We start from the raw sequence: 11,085 nt of genomic DNA on the forward strand, positions 1-11,085 counted from the left end.
TTTGCCAAATATACTCTCATTTGCTTTTTGATATTAAAATATAAGCAAGCAAAGAACACAAGATTATATATTTTACACGTGCCACAGATGTGCGGGGTTACAGTTATACAAGTAGCTTCATCACCCTGTCCGTCTGACGGCCGATGGACATTCACAAAATAGTTACGGCATATTTCCCAAAAATGCTCATACACCTTAACAGCTAAATTTGCAAACAATAAATAATTGTCCACGGTAGAGGCCCAATATAGACAAAATGTTTGTTGATAGAGCAGACTAAAAGTTAGACACAATTTTTCTATTGCAGTCATGCAAATATAAAGTAGACTTTACCCACTCATACAAATACAAGCTGAGCTTCAGGTGGTGTGGCTGTTGACATTACCTTGACTTTCTTTGAATTGAAATTAATTTAATTCTTCTTGTCATTCCATTTCAAATTCCAATTCACATCCTGAGGCGTGTGGCCTATTCAATTCAAATTCCGTTTCATGAAATTCTGAATTTTGCAAGACCCTGATAAGCAGAATTGTTCACTGAATGATTCTGTCAAAAATTCAGTCATGGTTCCGTTGGTGGTTTATGTTATTGGTTCAGTGAAGGTGTTCTTGTCTGAGAGGATCTGTGAATAGATGATCACACACTTAATGTTCTTTGATTGGAAAAGAACATCTAGTTTGCTTTTTGAAGACCTGAAGATCAGAACCTTCCAACGCTGGTCTTTAGTTCCACCAACCTCTTTGGATGGATTTATGTTAAATGTGATTTTTCACTGAAGCGAAACATTGCTGTTGAAGAGTCACCTGGAGGCTGGGCAGGGAGGCAAAGCCTTCCTAGGGAGTTTCCACCAACTGGTCCTGGATGTTTAGCAGAAGTATTCGAGGTTGGTCGTCATGCCGCTGACCCCTTGACCTCAAGCTGTCACCAATCAGGGATCAGTCCATATTAGTCCCTCCCCCCACCGACTTTGCTCTAGCTGTTTACTGGGGATTCTCTGTCAGGTTCTAGAACATAAACACGGCCCAAAGTGAAAATAAACAGCGTGAGTGCCGCTTGAGGCCAGTTGCTGGGGGGCATAGGGCCCCATGGGGGTTTGCAAATGGGTAAGGCTGGCAGCAGAGCATGTGTGGGTCCTAGGGCCAGGTATTTATGCATGCTAGAGTTTGCATGTTGCGTAGCCATACGTGTGACCTACATAGAATGATGTGTTCATCAAATCCAAATTTTACAGTACGGGCTTTCATGCCAGTTCGCTTCATTTCAAGAAACTGGAGCTAAAAATACTTCTGGACGTTCTGCAGATGTTCTCAGGTTTTTTTATTTTCCTTGCCTGACAGGAATGAGAGGGGGCCTGGTGGAAATGAAAGTTCAGGAAGTGACCCCCTACCCCTGTATTATGAGCGTCCCCCCCCCTCAACCAAACTAAAGTACTAAAGAATGTGCCCTGGAGACTCACATTCCAGAATGTTCTCTGTGTGATGTGTGTAGGGGACACTAGTGTCATTTTTCTACACTTAACGAGCTTGTGGTACTAATTTTTTCATTGATGTTACAGTATAATTCATTCTTTTTCCTTTATTAATTTTACTGTCAAGCTTTTCCCCTTTAATGTAGGTGGATAATGTATATTTAGGCTCCATCACTGAGTTTTTGATGTGGGTTAAGTCTCACAGTGCTCTTATTGTCCATAGAGGCGCTCATACACCCAGCCAGTCCGTTCCCGTAATCTGTACGGCTGTAATTCCTGAGACCGTTTTGCTCAAACTTGCATCTTAACGGCCATTTGCTTTTTGACCTTTTGTTGTAAACGAACCCCATAGCTTGGAAGTCTATATAAGACCAAGAGCTCTGGCTCCATCTCATCAGGATCCCAGGCCATCTGGTGAGGCACGTGGCCAGAGTCAAGCTCTGCCAGCCCCCCCCCCCCCGCCCCAGGACTCCTACTGACTTAAGCAATGGCTTGGAACCCAGTAGCCCACCCACCTCAGTTTTTCCTGCCAGAGCCTGAGCCCGAATCCTTTAAAGCAGCAGAATTGGGACACATCCTCCTTCACGGCATGGTCGATGCTACTAATCTCAGACTGTCCCTAAGAAGAATGTATTCATTGGCCAAACAGCAAATGAGCATTATCCAGAATTTGAGGGACAGCGATAATTGGATGAAGCTTCAGGAGAGACCCATGATGGGCGATTCTGTCTGTCTTTAGGCCTTTTACATAGGTAATGAGTGAAGATTATATGAGCTTTAAATACATGTAAACTATGTCAAATGAGTCTTTTGCAGGAATTTTTGGTTTCAATGGATCTTCTGGAGTGTTACAGACAGAACCGAAGATGGACCTTGTTTGAAACCCACATCTACTCTCATGGGCGCTCCATGCAATTACACGTTTGCCCGTAATTTAACAGTGATTGGACTGGTCCACTCAGTCAGTACATGCACAGCTAAGTTGAGCTACGGTTATAGCTTGACTACGCCATTTAATCAGATTACTGTACTTGTCACAGAAATCATGTATGGGAGGGGAATCAATGTATTGATTGATTTAATGAAATATGTCTGACTCCACCAGTGGCGATGTGGCTCCTTTCAGCTTGTTAGTATTGGGCTTTTTCCGGTTGATCCATCACACCAGAGACATTAAAAAACAACAACATTAGTAATAGTGGATTCGTGGATGGATGAAGTGACACATTAAGTCCAAAAAATACGGTACCTGGTATGAAAAAGCGCCCTTTAGTTGAGCAGTGAATTGGACACCTTTACAGAGCTGTATGTTCTCTGATATGCTGCATGCTTCTTCCGTTACTTCCGGGTCTAAACCCAGCCGGGGGTCGGGAGGAGTCAGGGGGATTGTGAAACATGCTCAGAGCGCCTAGACCAGTTTGAGTTCAACTGAACGTATACATGCAGGAGTAAATCGACTCCCAGTTGTATTATCTAGGTGTTTTAGTCCACCTTTTGAGTTAGTACAATTTCAGTCAGACTAGCATGGTTACATGTACTTGAAAAGTACGGTTTTAGTCTGACTAACAAAATAATTAGATTTTCTTATTGTGCATGTAAACCTACTGAGTGCTTCTGGAATGACTCATTGTTGATATAAGTGGGGGGCGACAAAACAGGTTTGTCTGTGCAAAATTATGCTGCTTTTGGGAAGTTGCAATAACTTTGCATGTTTTTATTTTTCTCTAATCAGGAAACCATTAACCCTCCCTTGAAAGTAGGGAGTAAATATTGCTTATCATATTGGTAAGACTTTGATTGTTTTTTTAATGTTGTTTTATAGACTTAATATAATCGTGTGGTCTACAAGCAGCGTAAGCCCGCCAAAAGCTATAAATTTAAGCTACTGAAAATAATACACGCATGAAGAACAGGCCAGACAGAGTTTGTAAACAGATGAGATCAGAGGAGTGCAAACAATGAAAACAATGTGTCTTCCTATCAAAACACACATTTGGAGTTCCTTCGCAATCAATCTTTGAACTGACGGGATGTATCATTGCTCCCTCTTCTTAGCGCCAGTAGAGTTGGTCTGGGAGAGCAATGTGTGGTACCTCGTCAGCCATCACTGCAGATGGCAGTGGGGATGCTGCTCCCCCCACCCCGCACACACCTAAAACAGCTGGCTGGCGGACCCCCGCAGCCCCCACGCACATTCCAAAGGAAATGAATACCTCCGTCCCCTGTGGGCGGGGGTCGAAGGCCTCCTTGGACATAGTGTCTGCCTCGTGCTGCCGTCCCTTTCATCTCTGTTTACAGAAGACTCTCAACCCCCAATTTCACCCCAGGCCTACTCCACTTCCTGCCTCAACTTCCTCTGTGCCCTGGCCCCCCACCCTGTGTATGTTTACCCGTATATATAACCCCCATTCTAGAAAACTTGAGTGTTTGGGCACAAACTTGCTTAGTGACTTGCTTAGCCATCTCCACTGCCTGAAGACCAGGACCCCTCTTAGCCATCTCCAGTGCCTGAAGACCTGGACCCCTCTTAGCTATATCCAGTGCCTGAAGACCAATAACCTGCTTAGCTATCTTCAGAGCCTGAAGACCAGGACTCTGTTTTGCTTTCTTCAGTGCCTGAAGACCAGGACCCTGCTTAGCAATCTCTAGAGCCTGAAGACCACAAACCAGTTTAGCTATCTCCAGTGCTTGAAGACCAGGACCCTGCTTAGCTATATCCAGTGCCTGAAGACCAATAACCTGCTTAGCTATCTTCAGAGCCTGAAGAGCAGGACTCTGTTTTGCTTTCTTCAGTGCCTGAAGACCAGGACCCGGCTTTGCAATCTCTAGAGCCTGAAGACCACGAACCAGTTTAGCTATCTCCAGTGCCTGAAAACCAGTAACCTGCTTAGCTATCCCCAGAGCCTAAAGGCAAGGACCCTGTTTTGCTTCCTCCGATGTCTGAAAACCAGGACCCTGCTTAGCCATCACCAGAGCCTAAAGACTAGAAAGCTGTTTAGCTATCTTCAAAGCCAGACAGCCCTGCTGAGTCCGATTCAAAACTCAAGATCATTTTAAGCAATATCGCCTCAGATGTCCCCATGGCCTGGATGTGACTTTAAACTGCATCCGGTCCTGCATGAGGTCCTCCAAATCGCAAGGAAAAAATTTTGGAGGTTAGTGGTAGGATTGACACTCCAGCCACTGTAAAACACTTAACAGCAGCTAGGTCCCAACAGGCACAACACCCTTCGGCCCTGCTGCAGCCGCCCACAGGAAGGGCATGGGGGAAAGCCTTCAGGAGCCTCATCCCCAGAAGAGTCGAAACTGTCGGAGAGCTAATAGGATCAGGTCTGATGGGGACTGGAACTTTAGTTATGCTGAGGCCTCGCCCGATGCATAGTGGAACTCGGATCCCAGTTTGAGGCGACCCATCCAGGTATTAGCGGGAACTTCTTGTCTTTCCGGCAAGATGACCATCTTCCTCTGCTGTCCGGAGAGCTTCATAATCTCATTTCGGTGGCAGCACTCTCTGAGGTACGCAGACTGGGGAGTGGCCAGATCTCTGCAGGTGGGGACACCTACTTTTGGTCTGGTCTCTCTGATGGCTGCCATCCACAGGGAGTAGCTGTTGCTGTGGTGGGTCAGCTCCTCGCGATGCTGTCAGATGACACTCCTTTCAACAAGAGTATTACGAGGCTAAGGCTAAAGCGCTGCCTGGGTCTCTTGTCTGTTGCCTCAGTGTATGGTCCGATTTATTCGTTCGGTACTGTGTCTCTTCTGAGAATCCTTGGGTACCGCTGGTTTGACTTTGTGTTGAAGGAGCGGTTACTAGAGGAGCTTGAATGATTGAACGAGGCACATTACCTGCATTGTGAGGGAGCGTTAGTTATGGCACTATGGCCATGTGACACATTTCCTTGAGGGTGATCCGGCTCGCAGGATCCTCATTGCTGAGGACCCAAGAGGCTGGACCGGGCCGTGGGGACACCGACGTAACATCTGATTGCGGCAGATGGATGGTTACTTCCAGAGGGTGGGACTGGACCGTGTGTCTGCCTGGGGGGGGGGGTCACCAGCTGTGATCCTGTTTAGGTATATCGTTATGTGGTGGGTGCGGCAACACTCTGTACCAGCACATGCTCCCCAACCTGACTGACCTGACCTGTCTCCACAGCCAATGACAGGCTAGTTAGCCTTCACTCGTGTTACAGGGTATTTATTTGTACCCTGACACTTACTGCCTCATATTCCAGTGGTGCAGAAGGTGGACACTGTGACCGAGGGAATGGAAAACTATGGAGGGAAGATTACCGCCGTGGAGAAGGACCTACAGAAGCTTGGTAAGTGGCCATTGGCCCAAGACCTCTGTGACATCACTACGCTCACAGTTATAAAGGAATGCATAAATCATCCAGTCTAAGTGGGGGTTGTATAAATAAACATACATTATTGCTTCAGCTCAAACAATATAATTCACTTTTTCCAACTATATAATTATGTTTTAGGCTCATGCACTAAATTATACTGTGGAGAAGAATATGTAAATCCAATTCATTAGATATACAATGTTCAGCTGACATTTTAATTTGCTGTCATGTTTTCCCTTCGGATTGGGATATCAGGTTTTCAAAGAGAGAATTAGCATCAAGGATAAATGGCCAAATTTGATGAAATCTGGGAATGAGATTTGAGGTTATAACCTTGTTTTTCTAACCTGTTCTGTATTTCATGTATGTATATAAGACTACTGAGAGTTTTTGGTGTTTGTGCAGAAAAATGTTCCAACCATCTGACTACTCATCCTAGTCAGGATCATGCGACAGATAAATATTTACTGAAGTAATTTAGGTTGACTATCTTCTTAAGGGTACAAGGATTGGATAACTTAACCGTCTAAACCTTTTTGTTCTGCTTTTGTTGCTGTAGTGAAACCTCATATTGTTCTCTGTTCTCCCTTTGCGCTCTCCCCTGCTGACCGAAGACGATCAGACCAAATCAGACAACACCACTGGGGAGATCCTAGCCTTCCAGTTTCACGTGCAGAAACTGCAGCAACAGCTGCGGGAGATCGCTGCACGGGCGGTCAATAACAAGGCAGCCCTGGACAAGCTGCAGGATGCCGGAGAGGATATGCAGAGCAGCCACAGCTCCCTGCAGGGGCTGCTGGACAGCAACTCAGACATGATCCGCAACGTCAACCAGACCCTGCTTGCCTACAGTGGTTACATCTCAGGCCTGCAGGATGACACCGCACGACTGCAAACTGAGCTGCATGCGCAGGCCAGGGACCGCAGCCAGATGCTGGTGAACATCAGTGGTCTCAATCTGACCCAGGCACAGCAGCAGGCTGCCATCACCGCCCTGCAGAGATCCATGGGTGATGCCAGCCAAGCCATCCAGAAGATCAAGATCGACTTTCAGGGGCTCCAGCAGAGCGCCCAGCAGACTCGAGCAGATACTGACTGGCTGAAGGAGAAGGTGCAGAACCTACAGTCATTGGCTTCCAACAACTCGGCCCTAGCTAAGGCAAACAACGAGTCCCTAGAAGACATGGGTGCCCAGTTGACCACCCTTACCGGCCAGGTACAGAATGCCTCGGCACTGATGGAGGCCCACGATCAGAGCCTAAGGGAGCTGGTGGAGCAGCAGCGAGAGCACATCAATGTGACAGCCAGCAAGTTTGACAGCTTTGAGGTGCGCTTGGACGCCGCTGAGCTCAGCATCGACCGTGTCACAGGCAATGTCAGCTTTGCCACCCAGCTACTGGGCGCCATCAGCACCAACCTCAATGACCTGCGCTCCTGCTCTGAGACAGTGGGACGGCACTCCGACTATCTGCTGGGCCTCAATAGCACAGTATCCGAAGTACGATCCGACACCTCTGCCCTGCGCTCCCAGCAGGATGAGCTGGCTGCACGGCTGGACAAGGAGGTGACCAGCCTGTCCATCGTCATGGAGGAGATGAAGGTGGTGGACAGCAAGCACTCACAACTGATAACAAACTTCACAATCCTGCAAGGTGGGTGTGGAGGGTGTTTCCTAAATAGCACGATATCTCATGATTTTGTGTGGTTGACTTTGGTGAAATGGTCAAGGGAAAGCAGTTAAAATGATGCCTTCAGGTTAAATAGCTACTCTGAGAATGTATCCTTTTCTGTAACCTCTGTATTTATTCAGAGTTGTGTCTCTTTCAGGTCCTCCAGGTCCACGGGGCTCACGGGGGGACAGAGGTTCCCCAGGAGCAGCGGGACCGACTGGCCAAAAAGGGGAGAGGGGAGATAAGGGTAGCCCAGGTATTCAAGGTTCTAGAGGTGAGAAGGGCTCACCAGGACTTCCAGGGGTGCCAGGCTTCAAGGGTCAGCCTGGCTCTCGGGGAAGTCCTGGTCCCAAGGGCTCCAGGGGTTCAGGGGGAAGGGCAGGCCCCCCAGGGGCTAAGGGTGAGCCTGGTCCACCTGGGCTGCCTGGTAGGGATGGGCAGCCAGGCCCCGTAGGTCCACCAGGTCCATTGGGTGTTAGAGGGCCACCCGGAATCCCTGGTGACCAGGGTCCTCGGGGACCAGTTGGACAGACAGGACCACCGGGATTACCAGGACCACCGGGAATACCAGGAATCCCCGGCACCAATGTGGGTCCTGTATCCCTGCAAGGAGAGCTTGTTGCCCTCACTGCTGAAGGTAAGGAGTCTGGGGGGGCATCATACTCTTGGTAATGTCTCTGGCATATATGAAAGGCATCACAAAAGTATATGAAAACAAGAACCACCAATAAAGCAACCAACTGATGGAAACATGGTGATGTTCTGATCTTTCAGGAGAATGTGCCATACCATGGATCCCGTTCAAAGGCAAATGCTACTTTTTATCCAATGATGCGCTTCCATTTGATGAGGCAAACAAGAGATGTGCTGAGACTTCTGCCACGTTGGTTATTATTAACAGTATGGAGGAGCAGGTAAACTGGTTGAAGTCTATGTTATGACTATATTCATAAAACATATTGATACCCATTGGGTCTTATCAAGACTGCTTGTGGGTCTTACAGACCCTTGACGCTTCTCACGTTCATCCAGGCTTTTTATTCATGTACTGCCCCAGCTGTAGGGGTGTGTGTTGCCAGTAAAACAGCACAAAGTCCTGTGATCATTTTGTCTTTTGCTCTTCTCCTCCAGCAATGGTTGAAGAAACAGATCGCAGGCAAGGGCTACTTCTGGCTGGGCTTGACTGATAGAGAGAAGGAGGATGTTTGGCAGTGGCTGGATGGAATGCTACCGACTTTCACGTGAGTGATGAGGGGATACACCAAATTTTAGCTAAATTCCTGTCATTAGAATGTCATCATGTATCATCTTACTGCATACAAACCCCATACAAATTAGTTTAAGATGCTACTTGAAATTGATGGCTGGTTCTGCAGTACCAATTTGGGGTCTTCATTATGAATTAATGACCAGACTCTGTCAGAATGCACTTTATCACGGTGCCTTGGCATAGCGGAAGATCAGTTTCAGCTCTTCCCACAAATGTCCTTGATGGTGTCGTGTATTTTATGTACACGTTCAATGTGTGTGAATGGGTGCCACCTGCTGGAAACTTGTAGGAACTGGAAGCCTGGCCAGCCAGACAATTGGAGCCATAACCATGAGGAGGGGGAGGACTGCGCAATGCTCATCAGCGAAGGGCTCTGGAATGACGCCGACTGTGTCACTCCCCACCAGTACATCTGCGAGAAGAGCACTGACAGCCATGAGCACGGTGCGCCACTGTCGACAGGGACAACTGCTGTTGTTTACCTTTAAATGTTATACTTCCACCTCGCAAGGATCGCAGTACTTGCCTGCTTTGTTAGGGTCTTTTAGAATACGTCCAATGGAACAACTAACTCACTCCGTTTGACCACGAATTAATAATCACCGTCGGTTTACCACCAGTTTCACAGTAAGAGTTGTATTTCCAAGCAAACCTGCCAATCAAACACGATATTCTGTTGTTACAGTCACAACCGTCCTTTTTAATGCCCCCGTGTTTCTGCAGCAACGCCACCAGCATCATAGCATCCGTCAAGGCGGGACAGAGGGAGCCGACGAGCAGCGTCAGCTGGCACGAGGTCCGAGTCATTTTCCCCGTGAGATCCACAGGCCCTGGATGGTCGCTATAGCTAAAGAGACCCCGGGAGAGGAGACATCACTGCGAAGTTATTGTCGCTGGCAAGCCTCCATTCTGCGGACTGGGACCTTTACCGTTGGCCGTTTGGCTCCTTTGCCCAAAAGACTCTTGGTCCTGCCAACATTATTTCAAGAGACATTCTCCTGCCTTGATACCAAAGAGGCAAAATCAAACTCATAGCATTACTTAGTTATAAATGAAATTTAAAGAACCATGTAGTTTTTTTGTGTGCGTGAGTGCGTGCGTGCGTGCGTGTATAACTGTGTGTGTCCGTTTTATTAAAATGACATTCCACCCATCATTATAGTCCACACTTTAACCAGTTTCCAAAATATATGCTTTTATACAGAAGCTAAATAAAATAAACTTTTTTCCCCTAAAAGATTCATTGATTTCCTTTGTAACCTTGACAGTTTAGGGAATTTGATTGATGCAGCAGTATTGAGCTTTTGTGCCACTGAGGGTTGCCTTTTAATTAACATCTTGCTGTATTTAGCTACAGTATATTAATGAATTCATTGAAACGCAGACACTATACAGTAAAGGCATTTGTTTGATTTTAAGAAACAAAGTTGTAAGTTTACATTTTCTACAATATTTTTGTACTTCAAAGATTTTTTTAATGATGTGTATGATTGTGGAAAAGTCTAGTTTTATCAGATGTATTTTAAAAGGTGTACAGGCAAGCACAGTTGACCTCTACTTGGAAGACCAAATCAAGCCTTTCCTTCTCTTACACTCAGGGAAATGTTTATTTCCTGCTCAGCTGCATTCATAATTGGCCTCCTTTCCCGTCATTTACTTCTGCTGATGGCTGTGAAATTGTAAGTCGCTGCAGTCACCCACAATGCTGTTACCTAAACAAATAAACACATATAAGCTTACACTTCCAAGACCTTCTGTTATGAATTTTTTTGTCCTCATCATACCGTGAAACAGATATGCAAACTAAAATGAAATGCCTTTCTCCATTTGACAGTTTTATATATGTGTGCAGTTGGCACCTTATGCAAAATGTCTTCACGTGTTTAATGCAGAGACAGAGGTTTCAGGTCCAGAGAGAACAAATCCAGACCAAGATTTTGTTTCAGTCAACCAGTTGAATATAAAGAGTCACAGTCACAGCTGGTCGGTTGAAACAAAATCCTGGTCTGGATTTGTACTCTCTGGACCTGAAATCTTCACCTCTGGTTTACTGTGTAAAAAAATGTTCAGTTAGATGATTCGGGTTACCAGAATCCCTTTTCTGGGAGTTAGACCTTGATCATACTCATTTTATAATCTACCTCAGTGCTCAGAAAAGTATGAAAAAAAAATCTCTCGTATGTCTTCGTATGTGGGCTGGAAACCCGTTGGTCCCAGAACTGAGATAACGAGTGACTAACCTGATTGACCTCAGGAACCTAGAATGGAGCCTCAGACATCTACTTGTGAGGGTCGTGAAATGAACATAGGAGACTACAAACAAAAATG

The 11,085-nt window shown here is 46.4% G+C and overlaps 1 protein-coding gene across 1 annotated transcript in view; it reads left to right on the forward strand.

Annotated features, from left to right (window-relative positions):
* colec12 (collectin sub-family member 12) overlaps nucleotides 1–10,505 on the forward strand; it is a 48,593-nt gene extending 38,088 nt beyond the window's left edge. Inside the window, exons 4-10 of the mRNA XM_049000888.1 lie at nucleotides 5,704–5,790; nucleotides 6,432–7,469; nucleotides 7,645–8,124; nucleotides 8,262–8,401; nucleotides 8,619–8,728; nucleotides 9,047–9,201; nucleotides 9,481–10,505. Of these exons, the coding sequence (XP_048856845.1) occupies nucleotides 5,704–5,790; nucleotides 6,432–7,469; nucleotides 7,645–8,124; nucleotides 8,262–8,401; nucleotides 8,619–8,728; nucleotides 9,047–9,201; nucleotides 9,481–9,500 (2,030 nt within the window). The 3' untranslated portion in view covers nucleotides 9,501–10,505. The remainder of the gene's footprint in view (nucleotides 1–5,703; nucleotides 5,791–6,431; nucleotides 7,470–7,644; nucleotides 8,125–8,261; nucleotides 8,402–8,618; nucleotides 8,729–9,046; nucleotides 9,202–9,480) is intronic.
* The last annotated feature ends 580 nt before the right edge of the window (nucleotides 10,506–11,085 follow it).

Source organism: Brienomyrus brachyistius, unplaced genomic scaffold (assembly GCF_023856365.1).
Source record: "Brienomyrus brachyistius isolate T26 unplaced genomic scaffold, BBRACH_0.4 scaffold54, whole genome shotgun sequence".
Lineage (NCBI taxonomy): Eukaryota > Metazoa > Chordata > Actinopteri > Osteoglossiformes > Mormyridae > Brienomyrus > Brienomyrus brachyistius.